Below are 21,699 nucleotides of genomic sequence, written 5' to 3' on the forward strand. Positions count from 1 at the left end.
GGAGTGTTACCCACCCAGCCTAAGGAGTGGCCCCAGCAGCCCTCTGGCTCTGGCCCTGACACTAGTATTGATCGCTTTGTTTTGGATTCAAAGATGCCTAGAATCATGTTCAAAGCTACATAGAAAAACAAAGCTTGGTAGTGTTCACTATTAACCATTATTATCCAAAAGCTTGTTGACTGCACTGACTCAGTGGAATCAAAGTGCCCTTTCAGAATTAGAACAAATAAAAGTCCAAAGACCAGATGCTGTTTGGACCTTTGTCATTGACTATGCTAGCTGGAGCTGATAGGACAACATCTGGATGGCCACCGTTTCCCTATCCTTGCATTAAATGAATGACTAAGGAAATCAGAGGTAACATAATTAGGCATGTGATATTGCAAATATGGGCCAATATGTAACCATCGCTAGCCCCTGGAATCTCTCCATTAATGACTGTTTTCTTTGGAAATGTTTTCAGAAAGCTAGAATATGCTATGACTATAATATGTGGAAGAAAAGGGGTGTAGAAAGAACATGCTATGTTATGCTACTTTATTGAAATGATAAAATTGTTGAATATATTAATTTAGTTCAATAAGGTATTCAAGTTTCAATTTTAAAATTTTAATACATATCATTTATTTATTTAACAAAACTAATTTAAAGCTTGAATGTAAAGACCTCTAAGCACCATTTACAACCATTTACTTAAATTATCAGAACTAATGATATATATGTATCCTTATTTTTGAGGGGGAGAGGACATACTGAACAACTGTAGTTCCCAAAAGCTAAGTTTTCACAATAATATATTTTATCAGAGATTCAAGAATGGAAACAGCAATTACGGTAAGTTGGAGAAAAGTTTTAATATCATTTCTGATAAAGCAATGGAAGGACATGCATCATAATGGGCAGACTTTTTAATGAATGTTTCTGCAAGAAAAAAGTTTTATAAGATTCTGTACTTAAAGCCCTTTATACCTTTCATTATCCAATGCATTTTGTTGGAGATGTCAGCAAGGCTACAGTTTTTGCATGTATTTGGTGAACTCGTAAAGAAGTACTATCTTGAGCTAAGATGAGGTCTATAAAAGAAAAGATTATTGGTTACAATTGCCAGTAATAAATCCCACAGATCTCTTTTGACAGGTGTGAAGAACCCAAGGCCCAGAGGCCAATTGTACCCCTCCAACCTTCTCTATCCTGATCTAGATATTCTTCCCAAGCCATTCCTCCTTAGGTCCAAACCTCTGTCTCTAGGCCACACCATGAGAATGGAGGGATGGAGAAACCTTTATTTGGGTGGAATATAGTCTAATGTACAGAGGTAAAAGTCACATATTACGCACCATCCAGTCTTTTGCCTCTGGTCCCTACCTACCACTGGAATGTGATTCCCAGAAGATTGCCCACTGGAGAATGCAACCCTTGGGCTAAAAATGTTCCCCATCCCATTCTTACAGTGAGGTTGCATGTACTGTTATCATTTCAGGGTACAAAGATGATAATGAATTAGTCCCTTCTTTGTTGTTGTTGCATACTTTCAAGTCGATTACAACTTATGGCGACCCTATGAATCAATTGTAAGGTAGATATATTCCATCTTTAAGAGAATGGAAAAGCAATATATTGCACAGTAAATTATTATTAATATTAATGATATTAACATTAACATTATCTTTACTTAAGTTCATTTCCTGCCCATCCTCCCAAAAGAACCCTGGGCAGCAAGGTAGAAATTCTTTATAAAAAGCTTTGGAAGGGAGACGTTCCAAAAAAAAGTGTAATTGGAACAGCAGAATAAGTTTAAACAGTATCAAAATCAGAAAGGTCAATATCAGAATGCTAGAAATAAGTTGTCAAAAGTTGCAGAAGAAATTGTAATTTAAAAAAGAATTGGATTGTATTAATTATAAATAGATGATGAAGTAACATAACTCCACTGTATTTCATTCATTTTGTTTAAAATACTATTAGATTATGTAAATTTAACTATGATTAGTTTTCATCCCTTCTGTATTTGAAGTAGGGATGTTGATGTTGTTGTGACAATCTATTTCATTAATAAAACTTTAAAAAACTTGTTTAACTAGAAAGCATGGTGAAATGAGCCTGTTTACAGAGAAATGATGTAAGATATCACCTCAAACAGTGCAATCTTTTGCACGTTTTCTTCTAAAAAAGTCCCACCATGTTCAATGGAACTTACTCCTTATCAAGCTACTGTGCACGATGAATTAGTCTTTTAAGGATTTATATCCATATACACATTCAGAGGATCCTCCACCTGATCAGTTTTCCCTTGGTAGATTGATATAGTTGCCCGTAGAAAGTCTGTTTTGTTTGTTTAAAATCACACACATTGCCTTACATTTTCAGTCAGATATGGTGAATTAACCAACTCATAGAGAAGCACTATTAACACAGAGACTTTCCAAATGGGAAAAATAATCAGTTTGTCTTAACAAATGCTCACATTTACCTACAAATGATGTAAACCAGGTTAAACATCAGATCATTCCCTGAAACCATTTGCAGTACTCATCCTCACAAAGTAATGGCAAATGTAAGAAAAGATGGATCAGGGTGCTTTTTTGACAGGTCCAGGGTCCCTGCTGAAATGGCAACCCTGATGTGTCCTTTCATGACAAGGGGATCGGCCTCACTGTCTTGGGCATGTCTGATGTCAATGGGACATTTCTAACTAACTGTGCATGGAATTGTATCTCAGGGTCAACATTTACTGAGATTTCAGACTGGTTTCCCACAATCTTGCACATGACGGGTAGTCAGATGCCAGTTTTCTCCGTTTTGCACACAAAGAGTGAAAGGGTGACAACGAAAGAGAGTGAGTGAAAGAGAAAGGTATGAACTGTGTATGAATTAGGATAATTAATGCAACTTACAATACAATTTATCTGTTTAGGACACTGGGATAAGAGATACTGAAATAAAGAACCAGTCTGTTACTATGGAGTTTACACTGGCCGGTTTCACTAGCTCTCCAGAATTACAAACAATTCTCTTTGGGGTATTTGCATTCATCTATGCTACTGCTTTAGCTAGTAACCTTCTCCTCATCTTTACCATATGTACTTGCAGGAAACTCCACACTCCCATGTACTTCTTGCTCATCAATTTGTCATTAGTGAATGTGTTTTCCATCTCAGTTACAATTCCAAAATTGCTCCAGACTCTTTGGACCCATGGAAAAACCATCTCTTTTTATGGCTGCATTACACAGGTGTTTCTATTCATATGGTGTTTGGGAACAGAGCTTTTTCTCCTCTCTTTTATGGCTTTTGACCGTTATGCTGCAATCTGCCATCCTTTGCAGTACACAGTCATCATGAGGAAGGAAGTGTGTTTTCTCATAGCCAGTGGAGTTTGGGTTTCTGGGATGATCGATTCTGCTGTTCATGCTGGACTTATGCTGAAGCTATCCTTCTGCAGTTCTAACATCATCAATCATTTCTACTGTGATCTTCCCCCACTTTTAAAGCTCTCATGCTCCGACACCAGCCTGAATGGAATGTTGATTACTGTGGCAAATGTGGTTTATGCGATTTGTACCTGTGGGTTGACACTAACATCTTACTGCTTTATCCTGAGAGCTATCTTCAGAATCCGTTCCACTGAAGGGAAGAAGAAAGCTTTCTCCACATGTTCTTCCCATCTCATTGTAGTCAGTTTTTACTTCTCTTCAGTCATCTACGCATATATCAGCCCCAACTCAGACTACTCTGTAGACAAGGACAAGTTTGTTTCTCTCCTTTATTCAGTGGTACCCCCAGTTGTTAATCCACTCATATATTCTCTGAGAAACAGAGAAGTAAAAGAGGCCCTCAAGGCAATTACTGGGAGAGGCAGGCTGCTCCGGAGATCTCAACTCTGATCTGCAAACACCTTCTATAGCAAAACTGCAGGTGCTGCTGTTGTTGCTAGGGGCAGGAACAGAACAGGAGAGAAATGGCAGAAGTAAACTGTTGGATTATTCATGTGTTATAAAATATGCACCATATGATTTGGAATCAGTTGTGGAATATAACATTCAGGCTTTCTTAAATCTGTATGCATAATAGTTTTTAATTGAATATACATCCAAGTTGATCCTAAAAACTTCCTCTTCATTACTATCTGGTATTCTGAAGTGGATTTAATAGACACAGGAATTCTTCATAAATAATGTTGTGGTTGCCACAGAGAGGTGTTTCCTGAATGTATCCTATATCTAAGGCTACTGACTAGGTTTATTGTGTTCTTTGTCCATCCTGGGGCCTATAAAAGGTCTGAGGCATAAAGCCACAATATTTACACTTTCCTTCCTGTCTTCCACCCTGACCTCTCATCACATTGGAAAGATATCTTATAGATGGTGCAGAAGCCCGAGTGAGTGGATGAAAGGGAACCAAGTGGAGACTGTTGAATTTATAAGCTGTCATTACCCTGGGATGTGACCAATCATGACCTCTTTGTTTACCCTGTTGTTATGGTCACAAAAATATGTAGTGCGCCCAAATGCCAGACTCTGATAACTGCTCCTGTTAACTTCCATATTCTCTTTTCTTGTACTCCATGTAAAATGCAACCTTGACACATGTCAGGGGTCTCCAATGTTGAACCTACAGGGTGGGCAAACATGCACCTACAGAGGCCTTGTTTGGCTTCCACAGTGTCCCATTCCTCTGCTGAACTTAGGCTTCAAAGAAGCATTCTATCATAGCCAGTGAAACAATTTGCAAATATGTAAACAAATATGTAAGCTGTAGGCCTTCATTTTACACGTACAATATCATGCTACAATTGCAAAAACAACTGAGGAAGGCATTCACCACAATACTGAAAACTGCTGGAAGGAGTTGACAATCACTAAAAATAAAAATAAATGCTTTGGCTTTCCCATAGCACAGGATACGGTTATTGGTTTAACAATTCACAAATTCATTATGATTATTCCTATATTAAAATGCATTTATTTATTTATTTCCTTCCAGATAAATATTCCTGCCAAAGGATCTGAGGGTGGTAACTTTGTAGTATTGTTGATTATGGTTGCATCATCTCACAATTTAAATAACTTTCTTTTGAGAGCATAGTATTTTGCTTTGGGGTGCTTCCCAGTGCCCTGCCTTGACATTTGTTGCTAGTTAATTTGCTTTGAAAACCTATCAACCCATTATCCAGACAATGTTAAGCACTTTTTGACTTCAGTGAGAGGATTAATTATGCCTTGTATCTGAAAGTTAAATGTATGAATGTTCAGTGGTCCAATCACCAACTCCTTTAAATAGGCAAGGCAACCTCCTCTGGCAAGAAGGCATTAATAACCTCCTGGGACCAGCTCACTGTCCCCTCTCTGCTATCTTTTATCATCTATGAGGGGCAAGTACGCAAGTGGTTGCCCGGACCGAACCAAGCCCCTTGTCCACATCCTTGAACCTTCCTAACTGAAACTCATACAACACAGCAAGACAGTGTTCTGGAGACTTCTTGAGACTCATCCACTGCAACTGTAGAGATAATGTCCTGGCAGACACCAGCAACAAGTCACAGTGAGCGCTATTGGTTCCACCACTTCCTGTGGCCCGGTGTGAGACCTCTTAGAGCCCGGAAAAGCTCTGCTGGATGGCATAAAGAGGATGTAATGGAGGCAGCAAAGTATACCTTCTTTGCCACCCTCACTGCCACTGGGTAGGCTCAATAATGAGTACTCAACAGTGTTCACTTATATTTGCCTCAGGGTTTTCCCCACTTCCTTTCTGAGTAATTTCCTTGGGCAGGGGTGTCCAACAAATCCAACACTGAACACGTAGCAATTGTTTTGAATGTAGTGACATTTCTTATATTCATTGATTGTTAGCTCTTAAATCGCCACCTTTGCTCTTTTGATCTTATGGCTATTATTTATTATTATTTATTTGATTTATATCCCTCCCTTTCTCCCAGTAGGAGCCCAGGGCTGCATGTATTTATACAGTTTGTATTTCCTTTGTAGGAATGTCTCATAACATCCTTTTTTGCTCTGGTTCTATCTTTGTAAAGAAGATAGCATAGCAAACTAATTCAAATGGCACAGATGTTGCATTTTTTTCTACTTCACTGAGTGGAGAGTGGAGAACACATATCAGTGCTAAGCTGTGAATACACACAAGTTTATATGTTTCTTTATATAATATGGCTGTGCCACTGGGAAAGAGATGTTTCAGATATAATTAAGGAGGCATATATATGGCTTCTTAATTATATCTGAAACATCTCTTTCCCAGTGGCACAGCCATATTATATAAAGAAAACTTTCAAAGCTGATAACTGGCATTGTTCAGAAAGAGAGTGTGGCTAGAAGAGGAATGATTTTGTATTCACACATACACACCCCATTAGACTGATGGCAAGCAATTGACTTTAGTGCTCTGCTGTAGCCAAATGGTAAATCAGAAAAATAATCTAAGCAAAAATAAGGGGTGGGGAGAAGTCTTGGAAGGTCAACAACATACAGTAATGAAGCTAAGTGTTTCATTTCATCGTTATCCTCAGACTGAATACCCTACAAGTACAGCATCTTGATCTTTAGGTTCTCCCTGATGTTTATTAAATAAATTTGAAGGTGCTACTGTGAGACCCCCTACTCTGGGTCTGGTCTCATAACGGATTTCTCACTCTACGCCCAGCACAGGTCTTTCACGATCCCGCTACCAGGCATCACCTCCTGACACTCTGTAACACAATACTACCCTGAGACTGTGCCTTAGTCTCCTCCTTACAGATTTCAACGTAGTGTCTGGGTGCACTTACAGGCCACAACCCTCCCGTATCTTTCTGCCTTAAAGATTACAGCCCTGGTTTTATTTTGGATACCTGCTGCTGTTACACTATCCCTTCACCGCTGCCACCATTGATACTGTTCTCAGCTTTGGTATTGCTCTGCCCACCCTTCTCGTCTGTAATATCCCAGCCAAGGATCAGGCATGTTGTTAAACCAAAGCTATTTATTTATTAACACAAGGAATAAACAAGATTACTTTAACTTCCATCAACATGCGTGTGATTACATTTATTATTATTATTATTATTACTACTACTACTATTACTATTACTATTATTATTATCATCTATTAATTACATTTATATACCGCCCAATAGCCAAAGCTCTCTGGGCGGTTTACAGCAATTAAAAACATTAAAAACAAATATACAAATTTTAAAACACAAAAAACAATTTAAAAACACAATTTAAAAAAATGAAAAACAATTTAAAAACACATGCTAAAATGCCTGGGAGAAGAGGAAAGTCTTGATCTGGCGCCAAAAAGGTAACAGTGTGGGCGCCAGGCACACCTCATCAGGGAGATCATTCCATAGTTTGCGGACCACCACTGAGAAGGCCCTCTCCCTTGTTGCCGGCCTATGAGCTTCCCTCGGAGTAGACACCCAGAGGAGGGCTTTGGATGTTGAGTGTAGCGTACGGGTGGGTTCGTGTCGGGAGAGGCTTTCCATCAGGTATTGTGGTCCCAAGCCATGTAAGGCTTTATAGGTTAAAACCAGCACCTTGAATCGAGGTCAGAAACAGACAGGCAGCCAATGTAATTGGACCAGAATCGGTTTTATATGTTTGAACCATCTGGTCCTTGTTACCAATCTGGCTGCTGCATTTTGTACAACCTGCAGTTTCCGAACCGTCTTCAAAGGCAACCCCATGTAGAGCATATTGAAGTAATCTAACTTGGAGCTTACCAGAGCATGAAGCCAGGCCATCACTGTTCAGATAGGGGCATAGCTGGGCCACCAACCGAAGTTGGTAGAAAGCACTCCATGCCACCGAGGCTACCTGATCCTCAAGTGACAGAGATGGTTCTAGGAGAACCCAAGCTACGAACCTGCTCCTTCAGGGAGAGTGCAACCCCATCCAGGACATGTTGGACATCCACCATCTGGTCAGAAGAACCACCCACTAACAGCATCTCAGTCTTGTCTGGATTGAGCCTCAGTTTATTAGACCAGTCCATTATCGCAGCCAGGCACCAGTTCAGCACACTGACAGCCTCATCTGAAGAAGATGAAAAGGAGAAATAGAGCTGTGTGTCATCAGCATACTGATGGCAACACAGTCCAAAACTCTGGATGACCACACCTAATGGTTTCATGTAGATGTTGAACAGCATGGGGGACAGAATCGACCCCTGCGGAACCCCATACTGGAGAGTACAGGGTGCTGAGCAATGTTCCCCAAACACCACCTTCTGGAACCAACTTGCCAAGAAGGAGCAGAACCACAGCCATGCAGTCCCTCCAACTCCCAACTCAGCCAGTCTTCTCAGAAGGATACCATGGTCGATATTATCGAAAGCTGCTGAGAGATCAAGAAGAATCAACACAGTCACAGTTGCCCTGTCTCTCTCCTGACTAGGGTTGCCAGGTCAGAAGCATCCCAAAATGTGAGATTTTAGAGGTGGGCCCAAGTGATGTTATGGGGTGGGCCCCAGTGATGTCATGGGGCGGGCCCAAGTGATGTCATAAAGCATGATACATTAAGCATCAATCACAGTTGCTTGGAGCGTACTATTAAACAAAAACTCTGACTGGAAATTAAGCTAGACATCTTAGCTAAAAAGATGGAGCCTGGGTAGGAAACATTTTATCTAGCCTACTTGCTTTCGGCAAGAAGGATTTAAGTGCCTTCAGGCCAGGCCAGTCACCAGAAGGCCACTGTAGGAAGAAAGGAGCCTAGTGTTGTGGAGATGTTAGATGGGAGCATTCGGGAGTAAAGATGGATACCCCTGAAGGGTGCAATTCTAAACACACGTATTAAGGGACTGAGCCCCCATAGAACTCAACAGGTCTTACTTCTGAGTAGATATAGTTTCGATTGTGCTGTTGGTAAAGCTTGACTAGGGATCCTCTGCAAAGACATCCAAATCCAAGCAGGGTTGGCAGCCCCCTGCCTGGAATGCCCTGCCCTTATCTTTTAATGTGGCTGCTCCAAACTTCTTTACAGATTTGACCATTCACTTCAGAAAGAAGTGTGAGAAATGAGTAAGAGTAAGAAGATTTTCTACCCTTTCTGTCTGCATAGATGCCCTCCTCCATGCCCTGCGCCCAGCAGAAGCTCTGGGCTAGGCAGGACGCAGTGGCATCTCGTAGAGGATACCCTCCCCTTTCCTGGGGTATATGATTTGTCCTGGCCCAGAGCAGATTTTGGGGTGCGCACCCCAGTTACTATTTTTTCCTGTATGTTTTTCTCTGCTTTAATTTTGCATATATGCTCTCCTCCATGCCAGCAGAAGCTCTGGGTCAGGCGGGACACAGTGGCATCTTGTAGAGCACACCCTCCAATTTCCTCTTCTTCACTCTAGTGCCATTGAACTGCCATCTTTATGGAGTTTCCTTTAAATGATGTTGTGACCGAAGAATTAGACCCTTTTTGGTTTAGAAACTTCCATATCTCACCGAGGATTTCTCTACTTAGACCTTGGTTCTGTTTCCCCATATATCTATGTATGCTTGTTCTATGTACTGTATTTTGATAATAAAGTCTATGCGGGTTTGCTTAATTTTATTATATATTTATTAAGATGTTATCATTAGTTTATTTTATGGCTAATTGCATTTTGTTTTATTTTTGTAATGGTTAAGGTGAATTATGTAATTTTTTGATGCATGGTTTAACTATGGAAACGTGTCATGTACACAAATTGTGATGATAATTTTGAGCCACATGTTAGAGGTTATGCTTTGCAAGCCACATTGAATCAGGCCAAAGGCCCTTCTAGTCCAGTATCCTGTTTTCACAGTAGCCAGCTGACCAAACTCACAGCAAAGAACAGGAATTAAACTCTCCATAGTCCTCCCAAACCTGGAACACACAAATCCTACAGTTCCAATAGCATAGAATTAGTAAAAGTTGCAACACAGAGAGAAGCTATCGACCATTCCCCCCAATCCTCTTCTCCCATTCACATAAATAAATGCAAATAGATGTTACAGAAACATACACATTCTGTCCACCATTGCTTTCTCTTAAACGTTTTTTTTTTTTAAAAGCTGTTTGAATGGGCAACCACACTCTTCTTCTGGCTAGCTGCAAATAATGTGCTTTGGGATGTGGCCTTTAAAGAAAGAGCTCTGAATATGCTCGAACTGTCCTGCAAAGAAGTCTACCAGGTTCTTTCCTGAGGTTGCTGTATATCCCTCACAACAGAATATGGATTTGTATCCTTCCTGACAGGGGTGGAAGAGAGTCAGTCCCCCCATGATACATGGCTTTTTATGCTTAGAGACACATAGGAAGGACCTCTTTGCCATAGCTATACTTTTGGATTTTGATTAGTTGAGTGGTGCAAAGACTGATTGCCCAGAGAACAGGAGATTAAGAGAAATGCCTTCCTAAGCCTCTGAAAGTTTATAGAAGTTTAAAATATCCATAGGACAGCAAAGAGTGTGTGGCTTTGAGATTACTTTTGTTTTTGTGTTTTTTGGGGGGGCATTCATTCCTTTTAATGCTTCACTTTCTCCTTGGGAGAGCATTGTCCCAGTAATTCTCGTAAACCAGCCTCTCCTACACATCTTCCCCAACTGTATTTTTATATGGTATTCCTGATGCAGAACTTTAGCCTTGAAACCACCAATCCCATCATGCATCTGTATCACAAAGTTGTCCATTGTTGTCTTAAAAGAAATGCATGTCCCAGGATGACTTTGAAAAGTGAAACAGGGATTGTGGGACACAGAAAGAAAAGTTGGAGCAGGGATAGAGAAACAGTGAGAGAGAAAAGGTTGTTTTAACCAACAGCAGAGGTGTGAGTGAAGCAGAGATTGAGAACCACTGAGAGAAAAATAATAGCAGGCATTGAGCAACACTGAGAAAAAATGGCAGTTTTATCCAATGACAAAAGTTTGAGAGAAGCAGCAATTGAGAAACACGGGGAAATAATGGCACTTTTAACAATGGCAGAAGATTGAGAAGAGTGAGCAGTTGTTTGAGTACAGCAGCAAGGGAGTTGAGAAAGGCTCTGTTGTGTTAACATCTGCATTGTGCGCATTTTTGCTATTTTCCCTTGTTAAAACTTTTATTTTTTTAAAAAAACCTTAAATGCGTCTTTCCCTTCTCACTCCCATGCCCAAAACACTGGATGGGGTTACACTCCCCCTGAAAGAACAGGTACGTAGTTTGGGGGTTCTTCTCGACTCTTCCTTGTCTCTCGAGGCCCAAGTGGCCTCGGTGGCACGGAATGCGTTTTACCATCTTCGTCTGGTAGCCCAACTACGCCCCTATCTGGACAGGGACGACCTCGCCTCCATTGTCCACGCTCTGGTAACTTCAAGATTGGATTACTGTAACGTGCTCTACGTAGGGCTGCCCTTGAAGACAGTTCGGAAGCTTCAGCTGGTGCAGAACGCAGCTGCCAGATTATTGACGAGGACCAGTCGGTCTTCGCATATAACACCTGTCCTGGCGCGTCTGCACTGGCTTCCTATTTGCTTCCGGGCGAGATTCAAGGTGCTGGTTTTGACCTATAAAGCCTTACACGGCGTGGGACCTCAATACCTTGTGGAACGCCTCTCTTGCTATGAACCTACCCATTCACTTCGTTCAGAATCTAAGGCCCTTCTCCAGGTACCAACCCATCGGGAAGCCCGGAGGGTGGTTACGAGATCTAGGGCCTTTTCTGTGGTGGCCCCTGAGTTGTGGAACAGCCTCCCCGAAGAGGTACGCCTGGCGCCTACACTTCCATCTTTTCGGCGCCAGGTAAAGACCTTTTTATTGTCCCAGGCATTTTAATCTTCTTAACTTTTTAAATCTTTTAATCTGTATTTTAATTTTTGTAGTATTTATTTTGTTTTTGCTGTGCTTTTCGTTGTTTGTTTGTATATGTTTTTGTATTTTTATTATGATATATTGTATTTTATTTTGTTTGTTCACCGCCCTGAGAGCTATTTCGCTAAGGGCGGTATATAAATCGAAATAATAAATAAATAAATAAATAAATTGTGTAACCTGCCTTCCCTTTTGTTCTCTTTCCCCATCCCCATCATGCAAATCTAGGACTGCGATGAGGGGAAACTGAAAACAATCGGTTCCATTTTTTGTACCACTCTAACAGTTAGGAAGTTTTTCCTGATGCTCAGATGAAATCTGGTCTCCTGTTACTTGAGCCCATTGTTTTGTGTCATTCACTCTCCGATGATCCAGAAGAGATTCTGGCCCTTCTCTGTGTGTCAACCTTACAAGTACTTGAAGAGTGCTATCATATCTCCCCTCAGTCTTCTCTTCTCAAAGCTAAACATGCCCAGTCCTTTCAGTCTCTTCTCATAAGGCTTTGTTTCTAGTCCCCTGAACGTCCTCGTTGCCCTCCTCTGGAATATGGCCCTTGGAACTTTGTCTATGAGGCATCTCAGCCTTCAAGCTGAAGATGTTTCCCTATCGTTGTTTTTACCCTGATTGCTTATTTATAATTGGTTTCCTATATTTGGTAAACCACTCAGAAGCCTAGTTGGCATTAGGCCCCAAATATCTGAGAGCTGCCTCCTTCCCTACAGACCCTCTTTGGTGTTAAAGTCAGAAAAGGCAACTCTCTTTCTAGTCCCTCCACCCTCAGAAGTTTGGGGGGTGGCCCAGGAGAAGACATTCTCTATGTCAGCCACTAGGTTGTGAAATTCCTTCCCCACAGAGATGCATCTGGCACCTTCACTTTACAGGTTTGGCAAAGACCCATCTCTTTACCTTGGCCTTTGACACCTGAGATATGTTTTTTGGACCAACACTATTCCTATGACTGTAATTTGTTTGACCTGTTTTAAATACTGAATTTTAAATTGTTGTAACCCTGCCCTGGGGCTTGCTTGTGAAGTGTATACTACTACTACTACTAATAATAATAATAATAATAATAATAATAATAATAATGAAGAAGAAGAAGAAGAAGAAGAAGAGGTGTGTGTCCGTGTGAATGTGTTGGACAGCATAAATATTAGTATAATGATCCAGCCACTGTTAAGCACTTTTATGTTTCTTAGACTTCAACAGGGAAGTTAAGCATGTGCCTAAACCAGATAGTTCTCTGAAAATGGAAATGTAAGTTGAGTATTTGAAAATGCACCCAATCCTAAAATAAGCAGTAAGATGAATTCTTGTCATCTTCCTGAGGATGCCTCAAAGGTCTTTCTCCCAATAGTCCCATTATTTCATTAAAAGAAAGATTCCAAAAAGGCCATGGCTTTATTAAGAAAGTAAATATATCTACAACAGAATAGGAACTAATTGTCAGCATTGTTCAGATTAATGATAGTCAATTGGCTTTGGAGGTTTCCAGATGCTGAAACAGAAAATAATTTAAGGCTATACGAAGAAAGAAAACAGCCAAGAAAAATAAGCAGCAGCAGAGAGGAATGAAGGTAAATTTTTAATTTCATCTTATCTGACCCAGCTCCCGCAAGATTCTTACACCTGGAAGACATGGCATTTAGCATTCTGTTAATGAACTAAAATCAGTCTAAATACGGCATCTGATTTCCACTTTATTTTAAATTTGGGTGGTGGTAGTGAAAAGATGAAGTTCCAAACTCTGTCTCCAAAAAATTTAAATACAAATTGACATTGGAACTTTTTATAGGCTTGTCACACATGCTAATTGGAAATCAAAATTGCTAGATTTATTTCAGTGCTACAATAGATTTTGGGAAGAAACGTTAAAAAATCCCTAGAATTACCTCTTATAGAAGAAATAACAAGAGGTAAGCAGCATCCAACAAGTTTATTGAACAGTGGCATCTTCTTATAAATCACTAGCATACGAGAGGCAGTTTCAAGATTTCAGCACCATTTGTTTTATGACCCTATTTTCACCTGTACAATTTCCCCAGCCAATATATGAAGCTCACTAAGACTGTATAAATGAAACCTCATTTAATATTTAATTATTTGTATTATCTTTATCCTTATTGTTCTTACTTTTTTGTTAGATTTTTTTCATTTTCCTTGTTTAAAGCTATTGTTTGTCTTTATGACCATTGCAAGTAATATACGTCAATATTTTTGTTGAAGAGAGTAGTGTAGTGGCAAATTCAGAAGTGCATGGTCCTTCCAGGATAGTCATGCCCACGGCCACTGATAGCCATGCCCATTTCCACTTTCTTTGTGTCCACACAGCATATCCAGTTGTTTGGCAGCCTCTTCTTCTACCAACAAACGTAATGAAGACCTTGAGAGGTTTAAAACATAGTTTCCAGATTGACCTGGGGAACTGGTGAAGAGGAAGCACATGGTAAAGTCCAAATGTATAAACAAAGGGCTGGATTCAAAGCTGCCTTTCTGTATGTAAAAGGCATCTTTCATTTGTTTTACACTCTGCGCTAGAACAATAGAACAGGGGAACTAAATACAAATGTGTTCTACTTGCAAAACAGGACCAGAAACAGCATAGAGTCTTGGAGCACCTTAAAGACGCTTTAAAACAGAATCCGACAAATTCTTGGATGATATTATCAATAGCTACTAACCCTGATGAGTATGTACCACCTGCACTGTTAGAGGCAATATGCTTCTGAATACCACGGGAAACTGGAGGAGGGAAGAGTGGTCACATCCTGCTTATGGGCTTTCTATAGGCATCTGACTGACCACTCTGTGAAAACAGAGTGCTAGACTAGATGGGCCATTGGTCTGATCCAACACTGCAGGTTCTTATGTCCTTATCCAATCCTAAGTGAGTGGAGTTTTGCTTGCATGACAGACTTCTGTTTTCTTTCCTCCACCCTCACATGCCCCCCAAATCTTCTCCAGGGAGTGGGCAGGGGGATTGAGGGGCAGAAGACTATTGTGCAGTATTGGATACATCCCTAGCATTTATTTATTTTAATTGAACTTGGTTAGCAAAATCTTGTCTATGTCTTTTCATTGTTCTTCCTAAATTCCTCTTTTTATTTACAACTTTTCCTGCATTAGGATCCTCCGTGGCGCAGAGTGGTAAGCGGCGGTAATTCAGCCGAAGCTCTGCTCATGGCCGGAGTTCGATTCCAACGGAAGGAGGAAGTCGAATCTCCGGTAAAAGGGGTCGAGGTCCACTCAGCCTTCCATCCATCCGTGGTTGGTAAAATGAGTACCCGGCATATACTGAGGGGTAAAGAAAGGCCGGGGAAGGAACTGGCAATCCCACCACATATATACGGTCTGCCTAGTAAAAGTTGCAAGATGTCACCTAAGAGTTGGAAACAACTCGCACTATAAGTGCGGGGACACCTTTACCTTTTTTCCTGCATTAGTGGACTTCACCTCTCTAAAAAGCTGGGAGAAGATACTGATAAATGTTGCCTGTTACAAGAAACCCTCTAGGGCAGCCTTCCCCAACCTTAATAATAATACATGTTTATTCCATACTGAATGCACTAAGATATAAACATAAAACCACCATAAGAAGAATGTTTGGGGGATTTCATTACAAATATGCTGCATAGGAAAACACATCAAAATATTCAAATCCATCTTTACTTCAGTGGAGATGGGGGTCTCCAATGTCAGACATCAGAACCACCACTTCTTTACTTCCACCTTTAGCTTTTAACTTTAAGCCTGTGAATAGGGAAGGATATATTTGCAAGTACCAGTACAGCTATTGGGACATGCTTTGCATTTTTTTATCTAAGTTACTTAAAGAGGTTACTATTGCCGTGTCAAAGCCATCCCCCGAGTGTAAAGTGTAATGAGCTTTCCAGTAGGAAAAAAACAAGCATCACAAAAGATTGCATGAAAATTAGGAACATGTGGCCCAAAATCAAATTCCTCTGCCTACGTTTATGTGCTTATTTAACACTAATCCACACTGTGAAATATCTTCATAATTCATTACACAAAAAGAAGTAACTTTTGTGAACCCATGTGTACTATTGAAACATCAAAGCCTCCCCCAAATATTCCTACAAATTTATGAAGAGTTATTTCAAATCCATTAAGAAAGGTTACAGACAAAAAACAGAATTGTTTCTAGCTCAATATTAGTCAGCTTTTTCTGTGTTCTGGTTACTTTTAATTCATTTCAAATAATACAGAAATTTTGTTTTGTTTTTAAACTGCATTGTACAAATAGTCAATGTGTGTAGGCTCCAAATCCTTGATCACTTATCCTAACAATGCAATCCCATGCATGATTATTCAGAAGTAAGTCCTACTATGTTCCCTGGGGCTTATTTCCAGAAGAGTGTGCATAGTATTTCAGGCTGCAAAAATTGTCCTCAGTCCTAAATAAATTGATTTAAAGGTGGACTATGGCCAGGGTTCAAATCCCCACGCAGCCATGAAGCTTACTCTGTGACCTTGGGCCAGTCACTGCCTCTCAGCCTCAGAGGGAGACAATGGTGAAACTACCTCTGAATACCGTTTACCATTAAAACCCTATTCATAGGGTTGCCATAAGTCGGGATTGACTTGAAGGCATTCCATTTCTATTTTGCACATAAGACACACACTGTTATAGATAGAATTGCATTTAAAATAAAAAACTATTTTATATATAAAAAACTTTCAACTCTAGGCATTTTTAAATAGGTTAAGAAGAATACGTGCAGCTACAATTGTATATTCTCTTACTTGAGAGCAAGTCCTATTGAACTCACGGGGACTTACTTCGGAGTAGATCTGCATGCTGACAAATGCACATCTATCACCGTGACCCCTTCCCTGCATACCCCTTCCCTGCATACCCCCTTCTGCCAGCTGCAGCTGCTCTTGCCACTCTCGCTGGTCTGGAGGGAGGAGTTGTGGGTGGGCTACAGGCCTCTGAGGGGGCAAGGAAGGGGTCGGAAGGAGGGATACTTTCACTTGCATTTTGAACCTCAGGAGAAGGAAGAGGCACCGGCATTGTTGGTGTTGCTGCTTGGCAGGGCACATCTTGATTGACTGAGTGACACCATGAAGCAAATGGGGCGAGTGCTCACTCATGCCATGCTAGGCAGCATCAATAACAGTGGTGCCTCTTCCTACTCCTTAGGTGTGCAAGCAAAAGCTTCTCTCCTTACTACTTGTCTTCTCCCGCCTTAGGGGCTTCCTGCCTGCCAGTAACTCCTGCAGCCCAGCGAGTGTGGCGAACAGCAGTGGCATTCTCCACCAGACACTTCCTTTGCAAGCTGAAGGACAGGGACTCCCCACGTCCCATCTCTCAAAAAACTAACAGGATGGAGAACCCCCATGACCTGGGACCAATATACCACTGATTGGAAAATTATGTGTTATCTGTTTTTTATCATAGTTATGTTTTGTTTATCCCCCTCTTTTTAACATGGTGGGCAATGTTGTTACGATATTTTCATTAACATTTGGAAGAGGTCTTCAGCAATGTGATAGATATGTATAAGATTGAGTTTGGGGCCTCCAATGGCCTGCATGTTATCTGCTGACCATTCCTAATGTAGTTTCCCACACAGAGCATCAGTCACAGCAGCTGACAGTTAAACCACTCTGGCCACTGCAGCTCTGTCAGGGGAATAGGAGTCTCCTCTCAGCACTCTTCACAAACTACATTTCCCAGGATTCTGTGGGAGAAGCCATGACTGTCTGAAGTGAAATAAAGGTCTGGCATGGGCCCCCAATAAGGCAAGCCAAACAGCTGTGAGTCTGGCTTTTAGAACACTGAGAATTCTTACTGAGCATGCCCAACACTATAGAAGACTTCAATGTTAAATTTCTTAAATTAACTAAAATCAGCTAGGCATTTTTTTTAACTTTTAAACTGCAGAAGATGAAGACCAGAGTATGGGCAAGGTCAGTAATAGGATTACAGGTACTCTGTGAACATGGCTAATTTTTAATAAATTTCAACAAATTATGAAAACTCTGGAAGAAAAAAAGTCCCAAAAGCTGTGATTCTGGCTTTTAGCACACTGACAATTGGTTCTTACTGAGCATGCCCATAATCATTCAGTTCAATATAAAATTTCTGAAATTAATTAAAAATGAGCCATGCATTTTTTAAACTTTAAAGGGGTCTGAATTTTCTCTCTCTCCTTTTACACTTTGAACTCTTGATTCTCTCTGAATGTTTTGTGTATCGCCATGAAAATGTAGAGGGTTGTTAAGCAAGTGTTTCTGAGTTCACGACTATAAGTTTTGTAATGTTTGGTTTGTAAATGAGCTTATGGGAAGCATTAGAATGGCATATGGGGTATTTTCAATTTGTTGTTATGTGCTTTCAAGTCGATTACGACTTACGGCGACCCTGTGAATCAGTGACCTCCAAGAGCATCTGTCATGAACCACCCTGTTTAGATCTTATAAGTTCCGGCCTGTGGCTTCCGTTATGGAATCAATCCATCTCTTGTTTGGCCTTCCTCTTTTTCTACTCCCTTCTGTTTCTCCCAGCATTATTGTCTTTTCTAGTGAATCATGTCTTCTCATGATGTGTCCAAAGTATGATAACCTCAGTTTCATCATTTTAGCTTCTAGTGATAGTTCTGGTTTAATTTGTTCTAACACCCAATTATTTGTCTTTTTGCAGTCCATGGTATGCGCAAAGCTCTCTGCCAACACCACATTTCAAAGGAGTTGATTTTTCTCTTATCCACTTTTTTCACTGTCTACCTTTCACAGCCATACATAGAGATAGGGAATACCATGGTCTGTATGATCCTGACTCTAGTGTTCAGTGATACATCTTTGCATTGAGGACCTTTTCTAGTTCTCTCATAGCTGCCCTCCCCAGTCCTAGCCTTCTTCTGATTTCTTGACTATTGTCTCCATTTTTGTTAATGACTGTGCCGAGGTATTGATAATCCTTGACAAGTTCAATGTCCTCATTGTCGACGGTATAGTTACAGAAATCTTCTTTTGTCATTACTTTAGTGGTTTTGACGGTCAGCTGTAGTCCTGCATTTGTGCTTTCCTCTTGAACTTTCATCAGCATTCGTTTCAAATTATTACTGGTTTCTGCTAGTAGTATGGAATCGTCTACATATCTTAAATTACTGATATTTCTCTCTCCAATTTTCACACCTTCATCTTGCTCCAATCCTGCTTTCCATATGATATGTTCTGCGTATAGATTAAACAAATAGGGTGATAAAATACACTCCTGTCTCACACCCTTTCTGATTGGGAACCAGGCAGTTTCTCCATATTCTGTCTTTAAGTAGCCTGTTGTCCAGAGTATAGGTTGCGCATCAGGACAATCAGATGCTGTGGCACCCCCATTTTTTTTAAAGCGTTCCATAGTTTTTCATGATCTACACAGTCAATTTTTAATTTAACATTGTGGAATGTGAAAACTCCACGCTGGTTATAGTATACAGCCACTCGCATCGCTTTATAATAAACAGATGATGTAGCAACATAGCTCCATTCTATTTCACCTCTTTTGTTTAAATTACTATTATATTATATAAATTTAACTATGGTTTGTTTTCAACCCCTATGGCAAAATGAGCCTGTTTACAGGCAAATGATGTAAAATATCACCTCAAACAATGCAATCCTTGGTAAGTTTTCTTCTAAACAAGTCCCACTATGTTCAGTGGAGCTTTCTCCATAACAAGCTACTGGAAACAAATGATTATACATAATTAATTAGTCCTTTAAGGATTTATTTCCATATAAACATTCAGAGGATGCTTCACCTGATCAGCTTTTCTTTAGTAGATTGATACAGTTGCCTGTACAAAGCTTGTTTTGTTAGTTTGTTGTACAGTGTATCGCACACATAACTTTACATTTCCAGTAGGATATAGTGAATTAACCAGCTCATAGAGAAGCACTATCGAAGCAGTGACTGTCCAAAGTGGAAAACAAATAGCAGTATGTCTCAACAAATGCTCACATTTACCAACAAATCATGTAAACCAGGTTAAACATTAGATCATTCCTTGAAAAGATTTCTGGTACTCATCCTCATCAAGGACTGGCAATTGTAAGAAAAGATTGATCATGGTTCTCTTTTGACAGGTCCTGGGTCCCTGCTGAAATTGGAACCCCTGTGTCTTTCCTTGGCGGGGGGATTGGCTTGACTGTCTTGGGCATTTGATGTCAAAAGGACTTATTTCTAACTAACTGTTTATGGAAATGTATCTCAGTGTCAACATTTTCTGAGATTGCAGACTGGTTTCCCATAATCTTGTAAATGACTGGGGAAGTCAGATACCAATTTCCACCATTTAGCACAGGAAGAGATAAAGGTTGAGATGGCAAGAGAGTGAGTGAAAGAGAAAGATATGAATTATATATGAAATATGATAATTCAACTTACAATACAATTTATCTGTTTAGGACATTGGCATCAGAGATATTAAAATAAAGAACCAGTCTGCTACTATGGAGTTTACACTGGCCGGTCTCACTAGCTCTGCAGAATTACAGACACTTCTCTTTGGGGTATTTGCATTCATCTACGCTACTGCTTTGGCTAGTAACCTCCTCCTCATCTTTACCATATGCACTTCCAGGAAACTCCACACTCCTATGTACTTCCTGCTCATCAATTTGTCCCTAGTGAATGTGTTTTCTATCTCAGTTACAACTCCAAAATTGCTCCAGACTCTTTGGATCCACAGAAACACCATCTCTTTCCATGGCTGCATTACACAGTTGTATCTATTTGTATGGGCTTTGGGAACAGAACTTTTTCTCCTCTCATTTATGGCTTTTGACCGCTATGCTGCTATCTGCCATCCTTTGCAGTACACAGTCATTATGAGGAAGGAAGTGTGTGTTGGCATAGCCATTGGAATATGGGTTGCTGCAATGGTCAATTCTTCTGTTCATACTGGACTTGTGCTGCAGATGTCCTTCTGCAATTCTAACATCATCAATCATTTCTACTGTGATCTTCCCCCACTTTTAAAACTCTCATGCTCTGACACCAGTCTGAGTGAGATGATGACTTTTGTGTCAGATGTGTTTTATGGGATTTGTACCTGTGGGTTGACACTAACATCTTACTGCTTTATCCTGAGAGCTATCTTCAGAATCCGTTCCACTGAAGGAAAGAAGAAAGCTTTCTCCACATGTTCCTCCCATCTCATTGTAGTCAGTTTTTTCTTCTCTTCAGTCATTTACACATATGCAGGTATAAGGCCCAGCTCAGACAACTCTCTAGACAAAGACAAATTTGTTTCTCTCCTTTATTCAGTGGTAACACCAGTTGTTAATCCACTCATATATTCTCTGAGAAACAAAGAAGTAAAAGAGGCACTCAGGACAATTACTGGAAGAGGCAGGCTGCTCCGGAGACCTCAAGTCTGATCTGCAAAGAACTTCTATAGCAAAACTGTGACTGCTGTAGTTGTTGTTAGGGGCAGAAACAGAGAAGAAGAATAGTTGGCAGAAGTAAACTGTTGGATTGTTCATGTGCAATAAAATAAAGTTCCGTAGTTCCATATTGTACAGTCAAATATTTATTTTATATCCTTTGGTGTTTACCAAGGGTACCTCACAGTTAATAACAGCTTGCTGGGCTTTCATTAGTTAGGAAACACCCTCATGGCTTTGTAATGTAAATTCGGTTAGAAATCTACTCAGAGTCCTAAATTTGCATCTATGCATATAAATCAGCAAATGCCAATTTATACAAATAGTAATAATAATAATAATACTTTTTATTGTTTGTAGCCAATGGCCATCACAATATAGTACAACCAATCAAATATCAAAAGGCAAATAGAGCCCAATACACTATAAAAAAACTCCTAAGAGCTCACACAGAAAAAGGCTTAGAATTAAAATAGACTAGTCGGAGATGG

The 21,699-nt window shown here is 40.2% G+C and overlaps 2 protein-coding genes across 2 annotated transcripts; both read left to right on the top strand.

Annotated features, from left to right (window-relative positions):
- The first annotated feature begins 2,959 nt into the window (after positions 1 to 2,959).
- Positions 2,960 to 3,883, top strand: LOC133367902 (olfactory receptor 13A1-like). The gene has a single exon (XM_061591989.1). It carries the CDS (start codon positions 2,960 to 2,962, stop codon positions 3,881 to 3,883), a length of 924 nt encoding a protein of 307 aa, XP_061447973.1.
- A 16,389-nt stretch (positions 3,884 to 20,272) lies between these two features.
- LOC133367903 (olfactory receptor 13G1-like) lies at positions 20,273 to 21,202 on the top strand. Its single transcript, XM_061591990.1, has one exon. It carries the CDS (start codon positions 20,273 to 20,275, stop codon positions 21,200 to 21,202), a length of 930 nt encoding a protein of 309 aa, XP_061447974.1.
- Positions 21,203 to 21,699: the final 497 nt, after the last annotated feature.

This window comes from Rhineura floridana, chromosome 11 (assembly GCF_030035675.1).
Source record: "Rhineura floridana isolate rRhiFlo1 chromosome 11, rRhiFlo1.hap2, whole genome shotgun sequence".
NCBI classification, from domain to species: domain Eukaryota; kingdom Metazoa; phylum Chordata; class Lepidosauria; order Squamata; family Rhineuridae; genus Rhineura; species Rhineura floridana.